General features: G+C 35.0%; 3 protein-coding genes across 3 annotated transcripts; all 3 read right to left on the reverse strand.

Moving 5' to 3' along the window:
* Positions 1–502: 502 nt before the first annotated feature.
* supv3l1 (SUV3-like helicase) lies at positions 503–10,074 on the reverse strand. The gene is made up of 15 exons (XM_051918236.1): positions 9,658–10,074; positions 9,401–9,478; positions 9,093–9,200; positions 8,317–8,431; positions 7,099–7,267; positions 6,905–7,016; positions 5,744–5,821; positions 5,073–5,164; positions 4,661–4,841; positions 3,181–3,274; positions 2,878–3,097; positions 2,712–2,792; positions 2,442–2,618; positions 1,253–1,401; positions 503–1,103 (listed from the first exon to the last, which is right to left on the reverse strand). Exons 1-15 carry the CDS (start codon positions 9,926–9,928, stop codon positions 725–727), a joined length of 2,304 nt encoding a protein of 767 aa, XP_051774196.1. The 5' UTR covers positions 9,929–10,074; the 3' UTR covers positions 503–724.
* An 818-nt stretch (positions 10,075–10,892) lies between these two features.
* On the reverse strand, positions 10,893–17,260 carry vps26a (VPS26, retromer complex component A). The gene is made up of 9 exons (XM_051918238.1): positions 17,098–17,260; positions 15,847–15,996; positions 15,674–15,749; positions 15,183–15,339; positions 14,816–14,980; positions 13,515–13,621; positions 13,262–13,330; positions 12,441–12,583; positions 10,893–12,257 (listed from the first exon to the last, which is right to left on the reverse strand). The coding sequence occupies exons 1-9, from the start codon at positions 17,098–17,100 to the stop codon at positions 12,144–12,146; spliced, it is 984 nt and encodes a 327-aa protein (XP_051774198.1). The 5' UTR covers positions 17,101–17,260; the 3' UTR covers positions 10,893–12,143.
* A 1,892-nt stretch (positions 17,261–19,152) lies between these two features.
* On the reverse strand, positions 19,153–23,082 carry srgn (serglycin). The gene is made up of 3 exons (XM_051918239.1): positions 22,831–23,082; positions 21,638–21,776; positions 19,153–19,808 (listed from the first exon to the last, which is right to left on the reverse strand). The coding sequence occupies exons 1-3, from the start codon at positions 22,895–22,897 to the stop codon at positions 19,541–19,543; spliced, it is 474 nt and encodes a 157-aa protein (XP_051774199.1). The 5' UTR covers positions 22,898–23,082; the 3' UTR covers positions 19,153–19,540.
* Positions 23,083–24,285: the final 1,203 nt, after the last annotated feature.

Raw genomic sequence — 24,285 nt, forward strand, 5'->3', positions numbered from 1 at the left:
TCCTTAGCTTGACCTGAATAATTTTCTGAGAATATAGATAATCCTTTGAAAAACAAAAATTTGACGTCAGTTTAACTTTTCCCTATCGGTAGAAGGAAATTACTATTAATTAAACCTTTTAAAGTAAACCTGTAACATGACAATTTGATTTGCACTGATTTTTTTTTTAAGCTGACCCTTACACTACCCTCAACTGTACAAGGCTGTTGCAGTAAGGTGTACAATGATGAAATCGCTCCATGTTTCAACTTTAGTATTTCATTGGTTGAGTAGTTTTCCTAAAATAACATCAGACTGCATAACCGTGCTAAAAATAGAAGAGGGTAAATACAAATTATTGGTTTTTCAACTACAGGTTGAATGGACTGACAAGAAATCTAGATTATATGCAGCTTTACTTTTTTGGGTAATAGGAACCTGAAATTATCTCTTTTTCTGCATTTTTAAAATCACATTCTGCTGGCGAAGAAACATTTTTCTGTGGTTAAGCAATGGAGAGCCATTAAAAATATCAATATAATTTTATTGTAACATCTAAAAGTGGGTGGTACAGTCCTCTTTTTGACACTCGATTTTACATGAAAATTGCAAAGTTTTATAGTGAGATAGATGTCATGCGCTCCATAAATGGAGACAACCATAACATCGAGTTCAGAGCATCAGCAATATTGTTCTTTTGATCTTCTAAAAGTCCAGAAAAGTCAGTTTTACACCATGTTAGCTTTCACTTTTTTTTTCTTTTCCCTTTATTTGTTGAAACGGAGTCATCTCCATTTTGGCTCTGCTTTTGGACCCATTCTCTCTGAAGCTGCTCTAACAGCTCTTTTGTCAGTAGTCCATCCCGCAACAACCTTGAGCTCAGTGAAGAATCCGTCGGCCTGAGCTCTTTTCTTTGATTATGGGCCTTTAGCGCTCGTCCCCTCCTCAGCGGCAGCGTGCCTGAATCAGAAAGTCTTACGGAGGTTTCTGCAGCGGCAGATTGATTCTCTGTGGCACGGATAAGCCGCGTGATGTTACGCACGCCAACTTGGATGGTTCCGTCCAGTTCCTTTTGAATCTCACGGATGAGGTTAGCATCTGGGAACATGTCCATGAAGCGATAGCTAAAAGAGGGAAGCAGTCCAAGAGGATTCAAATTATAGATGACATCATTGGAAAAGGGATAGTTTTATTTATTGCTCTCTGATTTAATGCTAGAATTTGAATATATACAGATGGTTTGGGTTCATCTTTAGGAAAAAAAAAAAAAAACCTGAGCCAAAGGTAAAGATCCAGCACATCATGAACAGCCTCCAGGTGAACCAAGTCCTTGATGTTTTTGGGAGGGGCCACGGGCCAATTCATATGTCGACACACCCAGTCAAATGTCAGAGGTTCGTCTCTGCTGAACTGTCTGGCAAACTACAGAGAACAGATTTTTACAGCGTATATAAATATACTATTATACCATTAATATTATACAGTGTTGCTATAGTGAACTAAAACTAGAAATATTAAATATCATTTACAGTAATTAAAATAAAGCTGAAATAAAATATAAATATTAGATGAAAAACTTAAAAATGAGAAATACTGCCTTGGCAGCTAACTGAAATAAGTTTAAGATGAGGTACTAAAATGACTAAAACTGAAATAAAAATGAAAGCTATACAAAAAAAAGATAACACTTTATAACAAGGTTCCATTTGTTAACATTAGTTAACTACATTAGTTAACATGAACTAACAGTGAAAAATACTTCTAAAGAATTTATTCATCTTATTTGATGTTAATTTCAACATTTACTAATACATTATTAAAATAAGTTGTATCAGTTTAATTTTAAAGGACCTGAGCTAACATGAACATTTTTATTAACTAACATTAAAAAAAGATTAATAAATACTGAAACAAATGTATTGCTCATTGTTAGGTAAATGTTAGTTAATACATTAACCAGTCTTAACTGATGGAATCTTATTGTAAAGTAAAAAAACCCTCAAAAATGACAAAAGCATATAACAAAATGAATAAAACAAATGAAATTATTAAATTCTTATTAGCTACTGCTATAACTAATATAATTCCTCAACATTTTTCAATTGAATATCCATGAATTTTTCATTTGTTTGTGATATCCAGGCAAGGATTTTTTTTTTAAATAATTCTATAAAATATCATAATAGAAAAGACTTTTTACAATTGTATTAATTTCCATCTTTCTGAAAAATCAGCATTCCCTGAAATTTCCAAGTTTTCTGAAAACTTTGCAGTGATAATGTAAGCACAATTTCCACAATATTTCCACCGTATTATAAATAATTTCAAATTAAACCAAATTGAATGACTAAATATTCAAGGACAAATGGCTACATTTTATATTATTCCTCTGTAATCCGTTTTCCACTGTAAATTATTCAGGTTTTGAGCTGTCAGGTGGTTAGTCAGATTATTGCGCTCACCTTGAGAAATGATGTACAAACGAAGGGCTGCTTCTTGTTGATGGGGGCTGTGCAGAACACATAGCGGGAACGCAGATTCAGCGGGATATGCTGAATCATATCCGCCAAGAATTTGAAGTCATCAATGTTGCAGACAAAGTAAAGTCCATCCACTTGTGCGAGACTCACAAATATATCCTGTACAGAGGAGCAGAACAGAAACGGAGTGTTTTAAATGATGATGATTACTAGTCAGTAAAATTATTATGTAAGAAAAATATTTAGACCTACAATGAGGTTTGAGAGAGTCGCATGGGGAAGATGGTAGGCAAACATCTCTATCTGTTCCGCTGTGGGGTGTAATCCTGCCATCTGAGATGAAAAATGAACAAATGATAAAATCTTTTTCCAAACAACATAAATTGTTTACTTTTATAATAGATAAATGTAGCCTTACCGAAATTGGGTCAACAGGCTTCCCCAAAATCTCCTTTAAAACAGTCAAGTCGTCTCTTAGCATAGTCGTGACCTCACCCTCTTTAAACACAGAGCTGAAGCGTCCTGCTCGACCAGCGATCTGCAGTGCCTGTGACGTGGAAATAGTGTCCAGCTCCTTCTCCCCCTTCTCATTCACACTGGGTTTTACCAGAGAGTTAAAGATGATTCTCCTAATACTCCTAAAGGAAGTACAGAACCATTATTTTCTTTTAATCAAAAAGTTTGAGAAGGAAGATAAGGTTACTGGTATGATGTTACTCACAAGTTCAAACCCATTCCAATTGCATCCGTGGCAACAAGGATTTTGCAAGGGTCGTCTGGATCATTAAACTTTTTTGCTTGTGCCAACTTGGTGCCTGTTGACCAATCAAAATGTTAGCTTAGTTTCCAGATAAAATGAAACCCCAATTATTGTGAAATTATTGTGATGAAATGACGGGACAGCAATATGATATTAACTCTTTCATTGAGGGAAATTTATGTAATTTATGAGACAACGCTTCTCCGCCACTGAAGAAATTTTCTGGCTTCCCATGTTTTTAGCATTATACTGTAGAGAGCGCTATTACACAACTTCTGAAAGAGTAGAGAATCTCTGGATCAAAACACAGGCAAAAAAGAGCAGAAACAAGCAATAAAAGCATTGCTGATTAACATTGTAGTCTTTTTAAAAAAAAAAAAAAAAAAATCACACTTTTCTCAGCTTTTTGTTCAAAATGTTGCTTTTTTTTTTTAAATGAAACTTATCGACATCAAAGTCCCTTTAAGACAAGTCATTTCACTCGGCGGCCATCTTTGAAACGCCTCTCGGGCATCCAAGTGCAGCTCCTATCTCTTTGAATGGGGAAACATCAAATTCTCCAAAACTGTTCGACAATCTTACGAATAAATTTCATATTTGAAATCACCAATGAAATCTGACAACAACTGTCTCATACTTTTTGTTACTAAATGCTCGATTCATGACAAAAAACGGTATTTTCCAGGCTGGATCAAGCTAATGCGCATGCGCAGTCCTAAATGCACGTCTCGTGTCTCATTTCGGAGGCACGCGTCTGATTGTTTCTATAGAACCTGGAGCTTCTAATGGCCGCTGCAGTGACGCGATGACTTTACCAATCGGCGATTGGCTCTTATTTAGAAGGCGGGACTTATTCCGCCATATTGCCCGTTGCACTTTCTCCCATTCATAATAATACGAGTGACGCGTCTTGTGTTATTCTATAGTCTTTGTCGACATTCAAGTAAGAACACATGAAGCTAGAATAAAACATTTTTTTGTTGTTTAAAAGTATAGAATCTGTTCTTTCTTTTGATATATTGTTTAGATATTCATAGAATAAAATATTCTGGAGGCCATGAAAAGTTCACCCAAAAATTCTGTCATAATTTACTCACCCTCAGGTTGTTCCAAACCTGTATAAATTTCTTTGTTCTGTTAAACACAAAGGAAGATATTTTGAAGAATGTGGGAAACTAAACAGTTTTGGGGCACCATTGACTTCCATAGTATTTTTTTTTCCTACTATGGAAGTCACTGGTGCCCCAAAGCGGCCTGCTTACAAACATTCTTCAAAATATCTTCCTTTGTGTTCAACAGAACAAAGACATTTATACAGATTTGGAACAACTTGAGGGTGAGCAAATGATGACAGAACTTTCTTTTTTGGGTGAACTATCCCTTTAATACAGACAGTTCAATAAACAAAAACCAGATCGTAAATGTACCATGTGAATCTTACCAGGGGGCAAGCTGCCATAAATGACGGCACACTCCAGGCCACGGATTTCTATCTGTCGGCTGATTGAGTAGATGTCATTTTTGCTGAAGCACACAATGCAGTCGCCAGGCTTCAGGTTATCTAATGATTCCACTGCATGATTTGAGATTGAAAAGGGGGTCAGCCTCTTATAATTATGTACCTTAAAGACAGCAAAAAAAAAAAAAAAGAGCATCTATGTTAAATCACACTAATGGGCTCAATATCTCACACCATTAGGCAAACATTGAAATATTTGTAACTTCAAGACAAATAGACAAAATTAAGCATCAACAGAATTTTACACAGGCAAAATAAATATTAACTTGCATTTACTTTGCAATAACTAAGCAGTCAGTAGTGTTTCCAACAATTCTGTATCTCCCAGACTCACCTCAACCTCTTCACCAGTGGTGAACATGAGTTCAGTGACAAATTCAACTGCTGCAGCTTCTCCACACACATGGATCTCCTCAGCACACAAACCTATTCAGAAAGAGAAACTTCAGATCTGCATCTGCATGCTTTAATATACCTTATTCAACACATTTATATGGAACTATATGACCAAAATTTGCATAGTCTGTGAGTTTAATATTTGTAAAGTAGCAGGCATTTAAAGTTGAAACTAAAGATTAATATGAGCAGGCACAATCCAACTGAGAAAATAAAGAGATAAATAGGCTACAATGGGGTTCAAAAGTGTAAAACAAGACCACGAATGAAAATGCTTCTAATTCGGATGGTTTACCCATTTAATATATTTGTTCTCATTACAAATGATATTATCAATATATAGTGATTTGGGTGAAAAGAACCAATTTTTTTGATGAATTTCAGAATTTCTTGGTCAAGGTCATGAATTTGCATAAATTTAATTAGTGACCTAGAATATAATACATTTTGTATTTATTTTTTCATAACCGAGTTTAAAAAAAATAAATCCTAAAACTTGTTTTACATGCTTAAAAAAAAAAATCACAAATAATTAATATGCTCCCAGACTTCTGAGACCCCACTGTATGTGTAAATAGTGTTTCTGCTGATTTGCCAAAGTCAACCCACCAAGAAGAGCTCTGGTCCAAGCCCACCCTCTGGAAGGATCTTTTATCATCTGAATCTCATCAATGACAGCCACTTCATCTAAACAAAATATTCAAACAATAATAATGTTTTATTTATACAGTAATTTTCAAAAGCTTAAGTTAGCTTATAGTCAATGTATGATTAATGAACAGTCAAGTTACACAGAAAACAATATATTTATTTTTAATATTTATTTATATTTAATATTTCTTTGTATATTTGATTGCTTAAATAGGCTATATGTAAGAATTTTCATGTATTAATCGCCTTTTTTTAATTGCCAATGTGTGAACAGCTTGTATCGAAACTTAAAAATGAGACCTTCCCCAACTTTCTATGTTGTCTATGAAAGCCTGTAGATTGATTTTTATGTGAAGGACTCAGGACGTTTTTGCCGGGAAAAATCAAAAGATGTGACATTTACGTGCATTCCCAAGAGTCTCTCTTCCTATGACACATGAAACAAAAGCTTGCAATGTTCAGGATATAATGCCAAAAGAGCCATTTTGTACTGTAATGTCAATGTGTCATGCAAAAAAAAAGGGATTAGTTCAATCTATAGTCTCACATAGCCAGATCTCTATATAGTCTATAGTCCCAGATATACTTTATAATCAAACTATCATAACTGTGTAATTTTAATTACCTCATCTGTCAACATGATGCCGGTGAATTGCAGAGCTGGTGCAAACATCCACATTGCTATGATCAGATGCTTTCTTAACTGCTGCTTTCTCACTGTGGTCATTTTTGTTGTGTGTTTATTTTGTTATTGAGAGGAAAGCACAGCACATATTAACATCCTTTTAAACGTAGCTCTCAGCAACGTGGGTGGCGGCATTTTCGTTAACAGTATATCTCTGCAAAGGTATTTCACACTTCTTTTAACTTCTAAGCAAAGAATGAAAAAGAACTTTGCTGTGAGTGTATAAGGGTCTTAAATCACGTTCAGTCTCTTGTATGTTATGTCCGCACGAGTGCGAGTGCGAGCACAAGCAAAAGTTGCTGGCTGCAGTTCACTTAACGCCCACCAGTGTCGCTAATAACATGGGTTTTTGAATTCTACATATAGCCCTTTAAGATTACTATTAACACTCAACAAGTATTCTCACATTTAATGATCATGTTCTCCATACTCACATGGAGTTGTGACACTGCACATCTCTATTGTAGAGGCAATGTGGCCAGACGGTCTTCCTTCTGGATCAACAAATATTCTCTCTTCTCCTGTCACCAGATCACATGGCACTCCCTAATGGGAAACCATACATAGTGGTTCTAATATTCACAACTAATGTGTAATTACATTAAGAAGTCTAAAGAATGAAACTCACTGCATCATTACTCTTCTCATAGATTTCATGGGCCAGTAGCTTTAGAGGTCCACAGTAAACTCCAGACTTGGCTGCAAGGTATCTCTGGATGGCATGATAGGTCTTACCACTGTTGGTGGGTCCTGCGTGAAAAACAATCTTTCTTTGAATAGCTCTGGCCTCTGGATACCTGTAACACACATTTAGAATGTTCAAAAGATTGCATTGGTAAAAACACTAACAACTGTAATAACTGTTTCACGGTAGGGATGCACCGATACCATTTTTTGAGGACCAAGTACGAGTACTGATACCTATACATTTATTAATTTCATTTAAAAATTTCATTTTTTTTGGTGATGTTGCAGTTTTCCAAGCACAACACAGTGAGACTATTATTACTCTAATGAAAAAGTTATGTGCTTGTCACAAACTTAAAGAACAAAAATTTTACAGTGTCCAATAACCTTCAAAGGGCATAATTACCAATATATATAATTGTTATATAAAAAGAAATTTACAAACAAATTACAAACAATACAACAAATACTATAGAGATACAAATTAAATAAACTTGTTTTTCAGATACAGTAGGTTTATTTACCATGTATACATTTATTTAACATCTTTTGTTGTTTTATTAACATTAATGACAAATATAGGCTACGGTTCCTTTAAGACCGAATCCATGGATACTGACACATATCCTGTTTTCACCCAAATGTTTACGTCGACTTAAGCCATAACCGACTGTATTTACGTGAGATACTCTGATGGACATTTTGAGAACTATGTGTGTATTTGACCATTCAGGCGCAAGGAGAACTGATCGCGCGCAAGAAAGAGAGAGCGTGCACGCGAGAGAGAGCGCTTCTGGTCTGTGTCATTCAGCGCGATTCCGCCTTCACTAATTGATAACAAGTTGTGATTGAAAGCATGCAATGTGTGGGTTGTCATCATTAATTTGAAGTATTTCCACACCCCTGAGGCTGACATTGTTTCTGCTGCTGCTGCCGCCGGTGTCTCTGTGCACGGAAAATCCTGTCAGTTACGTCACGCGAGGTATCGGTCTTTGGTATCGGGGGTATTTTTATGAGTACGAGTACAAGTACACAAGCTTGGTATCGGGCCCGATACCGATACTGGTATTGGTATCGGTGCAGCCTTATTTCACGGTAGTGTGTCAGAAAACTTTAGTAAGTGCAGATGAGTAAAATCAGTGGATGAAACTCTCATTACCAGTTTGCTGGGACCCGTAAGTCACTGATCTTGCGTAAATCATCCATACAGTCCAACATGGGAAAAATCTGTTTGGCATGTCTCATAAAGTAAGGGAAAATGTCATCTATGTGCCCTGAAATGAGGGAAAGAAAGATTATGTAGATGGGTTCTCTTACACTGTAAAAAAAAATAATTGTAATTTTAACAGTAAAAGACTGTAAAAAATGATATGGTATACACCTGCTGATTGGTTAACAGTCAGTTTACTAGCTATATACAATAAAAAAACATTTTATGTATTTTTACAGTAAAATATGGTTAATTTTCTTACGTACATTAGGGTTTTATGCTACATCTTATGTTGTTAAATTAATGTTTATTGTGTTATTTTAGTGTCGTGTGTTACTATGATGGTGTTTTGTATTTGTATGACACTGTATGCACCTCCTATTTATATATACCTCAGCTTGTGGAAAAGCTACTTGAGATGAACTTAAGATTAATCATGTAGCTTTTTCAGTGTTTTTGGTTGTTGTTAGAGTTTTATAAATGTACAAAACAGATTTTAGTACTTCAGTTGTTTGGTATATTAACATTAGTAGTTTTTTTTACTGTAAATTTAAGTTTAATACAAAAAACCTAAATTATTGCTACCATTATTTTTGAGGTAAAGTTCTGGCAAACCACAGCTGCTGTTTTTTTTTTTTTTTTTTACCATAAATTTGACAGATTTTTTTTGTTTTGTTTTACAGTGTATGAATATTGTCAACTCAATGTCTGAAGTAAATACTCACCAGCTCCGCAGCAGATGTCATTAAGAATGATGTGCAAATCAGCATTTATTGAGTTCATTTCCAGCACATATTTCCTAAAACTGACAAATGCTTGATGAAAGAGACGGGCTGTTGGAGAAATAAACAATGATGCTTTGATGATGCAATGATGCAACAAACAAAAATGCTTTGTAACAAACAAAACACAATGGTATCCCTGACTTACTGCTATGTGTATAGTTTTTAGATGGGCACAATGTGACCATCATGGTTGACCAATGTTAATTATGTAAGATCATGTAATAATAATCATGGTCCATGATTCTTACCATCAAGTCCTTGGTCAGCAGCCAGTTTTTGCATCTCTTTCCTTTTGTAGAATCTATTCAGTACTTTGAGAATTTCACCTGTTAAAAAAGGTAGATAAACAAAGATCAAATTGTATTTCTGTTGCAATAACCTTAGTTCACCAAAAATGTCCAGATCTTTAATTGAGTCATCTATAAAAACACCAGGCCAGAACATAATGGCTTCTCACTAGATATGTAACCCGCTAATGCGATTATATAATATACTAATAACATACTTTTGTCCAGCGGTTGCGTCAGCTCGGCGCCGATTGCCCCATCCCAGGCTTCATCACTTTTGACAGTGAGCGGTACAAACAGTGATGTGTCCAGGGGTCTCGATGAACTGTCTGAAGATGAATGTCTCCTGGATAATTCTTCCGACGTTCTTTTTGTTGGATGCAGTGAAGTGTTGTTTGCTACTGTAGCAGTGGAGAAGCTTGTGCTAGCACATACCCGGTATCGAATGTGGCAACGCGACAACAAGTAAATACAGCGATTTACTGACATTTTTAGCCTCCGTTAATCAAGTGCAGCTGGCTGAACAGAATAATAATAACTGACATTAGCACAATTCATATTATAAACGTAGTGTTGATAACTTCATTTTAGCTACAGCAACAGTCCCAGAACCTATGATGACAAGGAGGTCAAGTTCCTCTCAGTGACAACGTGCAGAAGGACCCAAGAATTTGTGGTGCCCGAAGTAATGCCTGTTTTTTTCTCAATAATTATTTAAGTGTAAAAATCAACATTGGACAAATTTAAAGGAAATGGATCAACATGTGTATGATAGAGTACAATATCATGAGAATACGTTAGCTATAACGTGTAATCTTGAAGGATAATAACTTTTGGAATGTGGCACAACTTACGGGGTATGAGGCGTAATACAGATAATTTTAAGGACTTCCGCAGTGCCACCGAAACTGACTCGTTTTAATGTTTCTTTCTTATAGCTCACAACAGCAATAAAATAACTGATGACAACATGGTAGCAAAAACTGAGCACTTTCAGTCCTTTAGTATGTTATGTGATGATGACGTGATCCTTTTCTCAAGGGGGAAAAAAGTCCCAAATAGGGTTCAACCTGATTGTGACCAATTCATTCATAAATCATTCAGATCCCTTTGCAAACTGATTCAAACTACGAAGTTTTGCAAGATGAACGCTACACAATACCACTGATCTAGTCGATGAAATGTTTTTACAGCAGAGCATAACCCGGAAAATAGATTCACTACTGTAATTTCCATGACATTGGAATGGATTTAACCTAACAGTCAAATCCACAGTCGAACGAATATGTAAGCAATTTCCCGCCAAATCCGTCCCGACACAGCTCAAAAAAAAAAAAAAAAAAAAAACATTAACTATATAGGGTTTATCAGTGTATTTTGGTAAAGACATGGTTTGGAATATGGATGTTTTTAACTCTTTCCTAACATTTTTAATGAAAAAAGGAAATGTAGCTTTAAGTATAAACTGGCATTTTTATTTGACATAATGGCAGATAAACAAACCAATCCTGGATATGTACAATTTTCAAGATGTACAAATGACTCAGTTGCCGTAGCACAACTATTTAATTAGTTCTTTAAACACTCATCATTATGTCTTTATCATTGGGGCACTCAATAGTTTTGTACACAGACATTTCCATTTGTAATGTAGTGTCAGTTTTAAAATCAAAGCAGTAGGGAAAAATATATGTTTTAAGAGTGAAATCAAAAACAGTTTTGAAATAAAGTCCAAATAAACATTTACTCCACAAACCACATAAAATATGCAAAAGTACATTTGCGACAGTGAAAAATTGTCAACATCCTTTTGTTAGAAAGCCTTAAAGCAGGATGACATGCAAAAGATACAACAAAACAATCCCATCATTTCTCTAGGGTGTCTAACAATTTAGACAATATGAAATGTAAATGCAGCAGAGATGATATTTAGCAGTTAATAGTGATGAATCATCCCAGAAAGCTCTTAAGGAAGTTCAAGTGGCCCTCTTATACTACCAAGTGTTGTGTTCAAAACTGGGCTAACAAGTTGAATATATGTGCCCAATATAATTACACAAACTGCCCTGGTTTTACAAAGCTTCTAGTCCAAAGACTCTTTAAATATTTTATATATAGACATATACTTTTTTTTTAATTTCAAGGAATATTTAAGAAACAATCAAAAAGAAAAAAAAGAAGATGCTAAATAAGTTAAATAGAAATGTTTAAGTGGATTGCAAATACAGTGTGGCCTGGGTGCCATTCCATTTATTGACCTTTTTTTAAAATGACACCATAGCCTTTATTAACTGTTACTATGAACTCAAGATTCACCAGCTAGCATGCATGAGATGAGGAAGCTCTTTAAAATGTGTTTAGGTCTATATGTTTCTGCTCTATTATTTGGAACAGAGGATACCAGTGAGTGCACTTTTAAAAACATTTCTTCGTCTAGGGAGGCGTGCAACCTTGAAGATGTGCTATATGACTGAAATTACCGTTTCCAGTGCTTTCTAAAAAGTGTCCTTGTATACTAACAGATTGCTTGCTGTGGACAGCAGGGAGGGCAGAGCCAATTCAGGCAGAGTTTATCACCATAAGCTGTGAGGGGTGACCATGTGAGCAGCGATCTGCATGTATGTTCAGTGAAGTTGTTCTCCTCTCCTGCGACTGGTCACTGAGAGGTACGTGTGTCCCTGGCTGGATGTTCTCCAAACCCCACTCACATTTCCGGCTGCTCAGCAGAGAGACTCGGCCGGGGCTCAGGTGACTCATAGCGCTGATGGAAGTTCCGTTTCCGCAGTTTCTCTGGTGCCTTCCTCCACAAAACTATTTCCTACAAAAAAGGACAAAATATTTAAGTCATACTGCTTATTTATTTTATTAATTTATCTTGTATGACAAATGATACACTGAAAGTAAAATATTTATGTAACAAGCATTGTCACTTGCGACAATTAAAAGGAACATAACTATTTATAAACATTTTATAACAAATGCATTTTCATAGACACTGTACCTGCTGTTTGAAGTATCTCCTATCTTCTTCATCCACAAGCACCAAGTTCAAAAAGTACCTCACAGAGAACTTCTTGTTTACATCTCTCATTGTGGGTGTAAGGTCATAACCAGCTAGGAAAAGGCGAATGGGAATGGATTCACCTGGAAATAAATTGTCAGCCAGTAGGGGAACAAAAATCATTTTAGGGATAATGAATATGGCAATATATCACAATATTAATGTGAGCAGGCTTTTTCAGAAACACTCTGGGCTTTACGAACATGTCTATACATATAATTAATAAATCAAAGTAAACTGTAGCATCAAGATACTATTATAGTTTTTATTAATATTTTGTAATGTTTTTATTCTTATATTTTACATTTGAATTTAGTTTTTTGTCACTTTTATTAGTTTTTTTATACATATGTAACAGTTGTCTTTATTCATTTTTTTGTTTTAGTCATTTTAGTACATCAATTTAAAACTAAATGAAAATGAGAAATGTTTCTTTGGCAACCAGCAAAAATAAGATACCTTTTTTCATTTATATTTAAGATAACATTTATTTTAAGTAACAATTGTTATAGTTTTAGTTTACTATAATAACCCTGCACTAAACTGAATGTGAAAATTTTTGCATGAAAGGTTAAATGAAGTGTTAACAGAAATGAGTTCTGTTTGTGTTTCATGATTGAGGCCCATTTTTTATGTTCTACCTGGCACTCGTACTCTTGGTATTCCTTAGTAGTTACAAACCTTTTAAAAGACATCTACGCTAATATCACAACAAAATTATACAAAAAATGATGCAGGAAAAAAAAGAAAAAGCTGCTCACCCTTGACTGGTGCTCCATCCATAATCTCATATTTGGCCACAGTCTCTGTCTCAGTAGTTGTGCTCGGCCCTAGAGAGGCATGTCACATGACGCACTTCATAATAAATAAATAAAATGCAAATGAAGCTGGACTACAGTAAATGTTTTTTAATGATTAATAACTTTGGTTTTTGTGAATCATAACTTATAATCTTTCAAAACAATAATTCATGAATTATATACATGTATAAAATCGAACATAAAGAGATCTTACCAATTCCCGTCATTTCTTTCTTGATCAACTGAAGCTCCATGTGTTGGATTTTAATTCGTACAAGCAAGAAGTAGATTTTACCCACAATTACGTCTTTGAGGTGATACCTGAAGGCAAGAAGACTTCTGTTAGCTCAAAATCAGTTAGACTGATAAGTTTAAAGGGTTAGTTCACCCCAAAATTAATTACTCACCCTCATGTCGTTCCACACCGTAAGACCTTCGTTCATCTTCAGAACACAAATTAAGATATTTTTGATAAAATCCGAAGCTCAGTGAGGCCTGCATTGACAGCAAGTTAATTAACACTTTCAATGCCCAGAAAGCTACTAAAGACATAATTAAAACAGTCCATGTGACTACAGTGGTTCAACCTTAATTTTATGAAGTGACAAGAATACTTTTTGTGCGCCGAAAAAAACAAAATAACGACTTTATTCAACAATTCCCTCTCTTTCGTATCAGTCTCCGATGTGCGTTCACGAGAGCACCACAAGGCATGCGTGTGGTGATGCAAGATACATGTGTCATCTCATCAGTCTGAATTACCCAAACTTTCAAGCTGTGGCATGACAATATCACAACCAATGCAGCATACGCTCTCCTGTTCAATAGGCATCGCTTGGCACTGATGACATCTACACCACCAGCTCTCCATTGCTCTCTGTCTTTCAGAAGCTTGTAGCCGTGGTTCGGTTGCAGCCTTTTCCATCTCTTTTCATTCGTTCTATGTATATTAAGTAAGGTTGTGCAAAAAAATGAAATTCATGCTCTGTGTTGAAATCTGCAGACATAGTTATGAACTGTTTTATGTTGAGCGTACGTCGTCCTCGGTTTGTAAACACAGCCCTGCGTTTCTGGGTCATATGTCAGAACGCCAGTGGTGCTTTCGTGAACGAGCGTCGGAGACTAATACGGAAGAGAGGAAGTTGTTGAATAAAGTCGTTATTTTGGTTTTTTGCCGCACATTCTCGTCGCTTCATAACATTACGGTTGAACCACTGTAGTCACATGAACTGTTTTAAATATGTCTTTACTACCTTTCTGGACATTGAAAGTGTTAATTATCTTGCTGTCAATGAAGGCCTCACTGAGCCATCGGATTTTATCAAAATATCTTAATTTGTGTTCCGAAGATGAACTAAGGTCTTACGGGTGTGGACATGAGGGTGAGTAATTCATGACATAATTTTCATTTTTGAGTGAACTAACCCTGAAGCCACTGAATGCATACATACTTAGAATTACTCTGCAGCTCAGAAACTAGGATAAAATCAATGGCAAAGTTTTAAGTGCACTTACTTGGACTTATTGTATTCAAACTCTATATGCAGGCAGTCTTCAATGCCCACTTCCATTTTAATAGAGTTGTTGACATCAGGGTAGGTGGCCAGCTGATGAACAATGAGGTCATACTCCTTTACCAAATCAGACAGCCTCCTCACAATTGTAACTTTAAGGAAATACCTGCAGAGATATGAAAAGCACATGAACTTTAAGATAAAGTTTAAATTAATGCCAGGGCAATTTAAAAAAGAAGAACGTATTGTAAAGCAGCAATCATAAGTATTGGCATTTTAACATCTCAGTGTTTGGCCAAACCTAGTCATAATGCTGCCAAACAAACAAACAAACAAAAAAAAAAACCTTCCACAAAGCGTTCACTAACCTCAGTCGCACATTCGCTCCAACATAGGACTCGTATGGCTTTTCCACCTGCATGAACTCAAAGTCATAGCTGCGGTTCTGTGTCAACTCCCCAGGCAGAGCAAGCTCCTTCACAAGGTTGACAAACTCATGAGTATTGCTTTTATCACTGAAGAGCTCTGCATGAGAGAAACAAAAAAAAACAAAAACAAAAAAAAACAGGCTCTTATGGACAAAAAACATTTTGTGCTTTTTGTGTGCATTGCAAGTAGCAATCTTGTGATCGTTAAGACAGCAGAATCACTAATACCTAAAAATTAATAAAATAAAATAACTAGGGCACCATAACAGATTGCCTCCCTCACAGAAAATGTGTAGAGCAGTCTAGCTCCCTTTCCATGTGACAACCACATGCTCTCCTAATCTCTCAGCATACTAAAACAGCCATACTGAAGCCAGTTTACTGCATGAATGCCTTGAGAAAGAATAACTGAATGCATTGTGTTAACTTACCAATTTGTCCAACAAACTCAATGCGAATTCCCTGATGTTCAAGCCTTTTCCCTGTTTGTTTCACATTGATATTTACCTTGGGGTGACAGAAGACAACATGCATCAATTTTCTTTCAAAATAAGAGACTTGAAGAAATTACTCACAGTCACACGGGTGATGTTTACTCACTCACCTTTCCTGAAACTGACTCGCCATCATAAAACAGATAATGCTTCTCCAATTTCCCATCCTCAGTCTTCAGCTCTGCTGTTTTTCTGCTTTCAGCATCGCTCAGAATGACATCGATTTCACACACAGTACCAAAAAGACCTCCAAGGAAACTCTGAAAGAGTGACAATCTCATTCTGTTTTTTCAATTCACCATTATCCACGTTATATGTATTGTGACATACATCCAAGTAAAACAAATCATCAAAAAAAAAATGTAGGATGGGGACTCAATTTACAGTTCTTGTTTTTTTTTAATGGAATATTTAATTTTCATAAATAAAAAATATGCTAGCATTTTTAAATTCCCAAATCAGGGTTTTAAACTGTCTTTTAACATGTCCAATTTTTGCTAACAGGTTGCAAAAAAAAAATGTGTATCAATTTCAGGCATTTGTACCCTATTTGTGTATAAGTGTCTGACGTGAAAGGGAAAAACCTGCTCATCGGCAGTTGTATGATAAGAAACAGTCAAATTATCATCTTTCACATGAACAATTTGACAACTGCTGGTCCCACTACTTTTCCAATTGGGTGAAGACGTCATATATTAATCTTAAAGCATCACACCTAAAGCGACATTCCGAATCAATTTGTTTTCCACAGAGTAATTTAACACATCAATTAAAAATTGGCTTGTCGGTTAAATCTGTTTTAATACAAATATGATCACATCGATAGAAAAGCTAGAAAAGCAACACTCCCGATACATGGAAATGCTGACTCAGTGCGAAACATTTAACTATCATGTGAATTGCATTGCTCAATATCCATGTGGAGTCAGGAGGGACTGTAGAAACTTTTAACAGCGTGTATTAAACTGAAAACTTACAAACAGCTTAATTTGAGTGAAAACCAAAATGAACTCGGTATCTAGTTTGAATTCAACCTTCAGCTTTACATCTGTTTTTAAAGGTCCTGCAGGATTTGCGTTGATGTAAGTTTCTTAAACAAGACCAACACTTACAGATTCACCATGAGAACCAATTTGTAAGGACACAAGAGTCTATTTGTTGTGTTTTATCAGTGATTAATCGCTGACTGATAATGACCAGCCTCCCCACCCAATACTCACGACTTCCATGGCCTACTTTAGGCTGGATAAACTGCAAACGTGTTTGCCAGGATTGGGGGCTTTTAATCCAGAGGGAATAAGGCAAGTGTGTACTGAGTTCAAGAATTTTACCCATTAAATGCAGTCTGATTTAACGCTCACCATTTCAGCTCCGTAGCCTTAGCTTGAACACAATCCTCCTCAGCACAACTTCCGTTGGTTCCCTGTTCCTCTGAGCTAAACGGACTGGGATCGACAGGAACACACAGCGAGTGAGCGCTGAAACATTAAGAAAACGCGACTATTAAATTTCAAAATAAAAGTGTTTAAAAAAAAAAAAAAACATTATGTTGATAAGATTGTTTTGCTGTATTAATGCTGTATTAATTTTCGTTTATAATTAATTTAATTTTATCCTCTAATTAGTATTTGTGTAATAGCTGTTGAGTAAGCGAATAATAAAACCACACAAGCATGCATTCAAACAAGAATCAGCTGTATAAATGAAGGTAGATTTTAAATACAAAATTGAATATTTTTCCTATATTATTATTATTATTATTATTATTATTAAATGTAATATACTTTGTACATTTAGTTAGATATTTATTTTTAGAATATTAAAATGCTAGAACTGGTTTTAAAATCCCAAAATCAGGGCTTTAAAATATCTTTTGACATGTCACACATTCTGGTAATAGGTTGCAAAAATGGCAAACTTTATATAAAATGGAACAAAACAAACAAACAAAAAAGAAAAACAGGTTTATTTTTTAAGGGTTTGAGGGAATATTTGTACCCTATTTGTGTCAAATGTCTGGTGCATGGGATTATTTGAATCACAATTAATTACAATTTCTGCTGGCCAAAACAATTATTTGACAATTTTGTATGCCACCTTTTGCATTTGTGCCATTTCATGAATTGTTTCATATTTTTTTTTTTTTTTACTGTTTAAATTGTAACTGAATAGACTGTTCAGTATAAATAGACTGTTGAATGGGAGGTAGCCTTGTGGCAATGCTCCGTCACAATAGTTTAAGGTATGTTTGTTTGTCACAGGAAAAAGAGAGAGAGAGAAAAAAAAAACTTGTCTATACAGAAAAAAACCTCCTCTGAGAAACCTATTTTCACAGACTATGTTGCAAAGTAATATTTAAAAACATGATTTTCTTTCTTCTATATAAGTTATATTAACTTAAATGAAATATATAAGAATTGTTTTTATTTTTTAATAATTATTTTTTATTAATTTGTTATATATTTTATTAATTATTGCAATCCAAAAATTGAAAATTAATTTTAGAGAAATGTTCACCCTAACTGAGCGAAGCTGAAGTCTGTTGTTATACAACGGATAAAACATTGCACAACACAAACTTGGCCTACTGATATCAGGCCATCTATTCATATTCAGTGATGGTCAGAGGTGAACAAAAGGCCAGCACTTGCAGAACTCTGGCTGAAACTGGAAACTGTGGAGATATTGATCTCTTCTTGAGAGAGTGGCTACCGCTTTTTTGATGAAGTCTCACATTAAGTCACATCTGGAGTTTGCTAGAAGCCATGTAAAGATACATTTTCTGAAATGGCCTTTTAAAAGTCAAGCCTTAATGAATCAAATTGAAAATCTCACATACACATTCTCAATACGACATTTTTGATAAAAACGATATTCAATGTGGGTGTAAATGTTTTTTTTTGTTGTTTTTTTTATACAGTAAATGAAAAAAATCATTAATCCATTTTGGTGACATTAATGTTCTTGAAAAACAATTATTTAGTATTGAACCTAAAGGGAGAAAAATATTTTACTGTGTTGAACTGGAGGTGTAACAGGAACAAATGTGGGGGTGTAAATAGCTTCCGAAGGCAGTGTGTGTCATGTTAACCGCATGGCATGCTTTTGAATTTGCACATTTGCACCTTTTGCATTGTCTCATTTTCTCTTTGTTTCCATCCTTTTAATCCTGCTCTAAATACAGAATTATTAGAAACGATATGTCTGTACACTTGACATTGAGAAACAGGTCATGAGATGTAAGTCCGGAAACGCACAAGATACAGTCAGCCAAAGTGTGATAATAGACTTCTGGTAAAACAGGAAGCCTGAATGGCCGACCTCATCTCATATCTAGAGCATTTGTTGAATACAGTTCATTACTCCTTTTACTGGTTTGAAGTGTTTAAAATAAGAGACAAATGCATATATTAAAGTTGTTTTTATATAAGTTTTATATAAGTTGTTTTTTTAAAGGTTAAAAATATTATACAAATAAAATAATAGCAAAAAGATATTTCAATGTTTACATTACCTTGCTACAACACTTTATTTAATTTTGTAATATTTCCATTCTGAATTAATTAAAAATATGTTTTAATAGTTTAGTCAGATCATGGGTCACACTCTGGACTTTAAGAGTAAATAAAATAATAATATAAAAGTTTTAAAGATAAAAATAGATCCAAACTGGAATACAATGCAAACTGGAATACAATAGATTTTTGCAGAGCATCTCACAGTTTATGAATATATATCCCGTATGTTTCACATTGTACAAAAGAAGACAGAAAAAGCACATGAGATGTACAGTAATGCAGCTCTTTACGCAATAATGTTGTCCTCTTTCAAATCCTGTTTAGAAAGCCATTCTATTTTCTCAGATGAGGCATAATCTGAGTAATCTGCGTCTCCACTGGACTCCATCCAAGTCGATGCTTCCTCTTCATTCTTGTTGACTTCCTGCTCTGGCTCATCTCCCATCAACTGCTGATTCATGTTGAGAAAAGGGGCGAAGGTGTCTGAGTTACCTGAACCCTCTCCTGACTGCTCCTCGGTCTCAGGAGTGGCTTCCTCTGTGCTAACTGGGACTCTGTTGAAAACAAAAGCACAAAGTCATTCAAGAGTGCTACAACATCCTCTCAGTCCTTCCTGTAATTTTGTTGAGAACATAGGGAGCCAGTTTCTTAAAGACCTATTATGCTTTTTTACATTTTCAGCTTTCTTTAGAGTGTAATGTTGCAGAATGAAAAAGGTCTACAAAGTTCAAGTCCACTCCAAAGGGAGTTATTCTCTGCATCAGTAAAAGCACTGTTTCTGAACTCCCTGAAACGTTTATCCGTTTGACGTACATCCAAGTGAAATGGCTTCTCGAACAAGAAAAAATGTATAGCGTGACTTAATTTTGTTGATCTGGAATTGTTTGGATGGTTGTGGTTTGCTATTGCTGCAATCTCATGTGAATGACAGTTTGTCCCACCCTCGCGCCAGTAAACGTCATCAGAGAAGAAATGTTGTTGCAAGAGGGAGGGGAAGTTATTTTGATTTTTAGTGACTTTTTTTTCTAGTAAGTATGAGTAAAGAAGATATTGTGAAATATAACAATTAAACCTAACAGTGATTAAATAACAGGAACATTAATTTACTGAAAAATATGCTATATTTTTTCAACATTCTAGTTATCTCATTGAACTGTAAGGTTTCAGGCTATGAAAAATTGTAAGGAGATACAGCTGCTGTGACGTCAATATGATTGATGCGTGGAAGGAAGTGATTCAGCACGAGAAGTGCTGAGTAGAAAAAGATACAATCTAAGGACAAATTTGATCTAAGTAATTAAATTAAAAAAACATTGATGTTACATTGATATCAATAAGACCATGTTATCATATTAATTGGCAGAATCAGAAGACACAAAAACATTTGCTTTATCTAGTGCCTGATCCGGTTATATAACACACAACCATTGATTGTAGTTCTAGCATAATGAGCACTAAAAATGTGTATTTGACATCGACAAAACCTTACAGAAAACATCTCTAAACACTTATGAATATATATTTCCGTGAAAATACACAGTCTACTTTCAGCAGAAATAATCTGCACTGCCAGGAAAACGATAAGATATGAATCATGTGGTAAAGCTTCACATTCAACATATGAGTGACTCTGGAAATGCCCCTGACGTTGAACAACTTCAGCATATTTTGCTGAAAATGTTTCTTTTCTTTCATTTCTTATCCCCATTTTCTATACGATACATCATATCTGAGGAAGCAGTCAGTACTTCCTGTAGGTAGAAAAACGACGTCTCTCGTAACACTTTGTTTTACAGATCCCTTTGTTTAAATGCTTTATATTAAAACCTTGCTGGTTGTTACTTCAGCACCCTTATAGGGTCCCTAAAGTATTTCTGTAAAAGCCTAAGGGCTAACTGGTAAAAACTTCAGCTTTCTCTTACAGATAGTATTGAAATGATTAATGGATGATTAAGCTGTAACATGTCTTCAGTGGTCCCATTCTTAATCATGATTATTGGTTGTGGAAATGCTATTTTACATAATGTTTCCAAGAAAATATCCTGGGATTCAGATATGACAGGAGGGATAGTGGCAATACGATTTACTGAAAACTAAACAAACTAAATGTAATCAATTGAAACAGTGCCTGTGTCTCAATGCGCATACGATCCATCCTAAATAGTATGTGACATTGGTAATATTCAATACTATTTAGGGCGGATAGGGTGGATAGTATGCACATTGGGACGCAGGGAGTTTCCACAGTTTTTAGTAGTGACATGCATCCTGTTACAATACAATAAATTTCCTAAACTGAACTTTTTAGTTTGAATTAATCTAGACATAAAATAAATAAAGGCAAAAAAGCAACGAAACAGAAGTAAATAAGCAGGAAACTTACATGTGTTTTGCAGCAGAAGGTAGAAGGCGAGTGCTTTGCCCTGACAGGGGCACCCAGGGGCCCTTCTTTGTGACACAGTTTGCGTTCTTTTCATCCGGCTTGCATTTCACCCACATAAACCTGCCTTTGGTTGGGGCTCCTGTGTTCAGAGATAATGCAGAAATTAACACCATTCTCTCGCATGACATTTTAATAATGAACTGACCATATGATTAATATATTCTGTGTTTTATTATGTATTTTGTCATTAATTTGTGAGCACAAATGGTATTTAATTATTAAATATATTTTGTGTTTTAAGTATTTTGTTTTTATGTATTATCTTACGTATTGTATTATTATTATTATTATTATCATGTAGGCTATTTATTTATTTATTTTTTTTTTTTATATATTGTATAATGAATTCCACCGAAAAATATCGCATAATATGGCACTATTTCTCTGTATAAAACTATTTCTTATCCAGCGGCGTTGTTCTTTTTAGTGAATCAACCAACCTGCGCGTTATAATGTAGCCCACTATCCAAACGAACGATTCTAATGAGCCGGTTCTTTTTAGTGAATCAAAACCACACACCGCGACCAGTGTCTGTTCTGTTGAAATCTGAAATGGGTTCATTGGCAACAGGCTGCTGATGGCAGTATATGCAAAAAGATTGTTATTCCAAATATTTCTTACTAAAAGATTCACTGATAGAACCGTTAAGGAACCAGAATCGTTAACAGGAATCGGAATCGAAGAATAAGTAAATTCATTTCTATAGGTCTACTTATTTAAAAGATTTTATTAGGCTACTAGGCATTTTAACGGCAATTAGAGCAAAGTCAGTATTAGCATGAAAACTATTTACTTATAGTGAATTAAATTAAATTAAAGTCTTTTTTTCCCAATTGGTACATTTTCCTAATGTAAAAGACCTACGCAGAAACAGCGGTACGTAAAAAACCCCATTAGCAGCTTAATTGTGTAAGAGCTGGATGTAGCCTATATTTTTCAGTATAACGACGTATGATTTGACAGTCAACAACCGGGGCTGACAAGTTAGTATTTGTTTATTAGCCTATTATTGTTTATAACAATATCTTGTGAACTTGTTATGAAGATACGCAGTTTTTAAAACTCAGTAAAACCTTCCGTAATATCATCTACTTGAAAATCTGATCTTAGAATGCTTAAATAATAAACTTACCTAGTCCACTGTGCCCAAAAAGGCATATTATCGCCAGTGCCAAAGTTATTAAGTGGTAAAATCTCATCCTATTGTTCCTGTAAAGCAGAAGATGCGAAAGAAAATGTCTTCAAATGAACTTCAGACAAAAAAACTTCTCGCAGTTCAATAGTAGTCTATGTATAAGACTCTGCCCCTGTGTGCGTCATTGTTTCCTGAAATCAGCCCACAGCAACTCGGTTTGGCAAGGTTTCTCAATCTTAACTATTACTAATATACAAACCGAACTCAACCGTCGTTTTAAATATACACAATAGGAATGGCAAAACAAGTCAGATTAAAACTAAACAAAAATATGAAAGACAGTTCCAATGAGAGAACTCTCTGTTTTTGATTTACAGCCAGAAAAACTATTTTAGAACTTAGGCTAGCCAACTTGACAATTACACTTCATTTTTTAAAGTTTGTCCAAGTCCAAGTGATATCAGGGCATGTTCCTTTGACAGTTGCCAAACATTTGAGGTCCTATATCTGTGTTCAGCAAAAGTGGGACATCAGCTGCAGTAAGAAAAAATACAATTCAGGATTTAATTTAGAACTGCTATTAATTAAACACTTCAATAAAAACTGTGGTACTTTCACACTTTTGCTACTCTTTGTTTGTATGTTGCATTGTTGTGACATGTCTGGGATGTTGAGCAATATTAACTCTCAGACTGTGATTAATGAAGCTAAGGTTAAATTCTGCAGAATCACCCTATAAATTGATAGCTTATTTCCAACTATGAACTAACTTTTCTATAGGAATGGGTCGGTGAAGTCATTCCCAATAGATTAATTGAAATATCATGAATGTTAAATTATACAATACTAATAACACACAATGACAGAATTAAAAAAAAAGTAGAGTGACTGTGCATGCAGACATGTTTTGTAATGTGTTTTTACTCATAATGTGTATTGCTATCAACATGGTGATAAATGAACCACTAAGAACTGCTATCTAACAAAAATTAATTTTGTTATTTTTAATTAAGTGGGATGGATATGTTATGTTACTATAAATATGAACATCTGAATATAATATTTAAGCTACGTGAAACAGTGAAAACACTATATAGAGGAGCAGTGTTGTGCACAGCCTGAATGTGTCAACACAGTTGATACAAAGCTGTTATAGTTTGCAGGAAGTGGTTTTGCTCACACAGGAAATGACAAGGGTTTCTCCTTTTATTAGCGCACAATATGGCAAGGCAGAGAGGAGTTTTCCATTGCATGCATAAGCAAAAGGAAAGTGTGGGAAATTCTGTCTTGTATTCTAAGTACTGTCTGCTGGGGAGTTTGTTAGATTTCTGTTAACATGGCTAATTTGGCCAGTCTGTAGTATAACCTTAACGGATAACCTTTTTTTGAGTACATTTTTTAAAATACGATTATTTTAAGAACACTGATTAATAAAGTAATTTAGGGCTTGAT

The sequence above is a fragment of the Ctenopharyngodon idella genome, chromosome 13 (assembly GCF_019924925.1).
Source record: "Ctenopharyngodon idella isolate HZGC_01 chromosome 13, HZGC01, whole genome shotgun sequence".
Taxonomy (NCBI): Eukaryota; Metazoa; Chordata; class Actinopteri; order Cypriniformes; family Xenocyprididae; genus Ctenopharyngodon; species Ctenopharyngodon idella.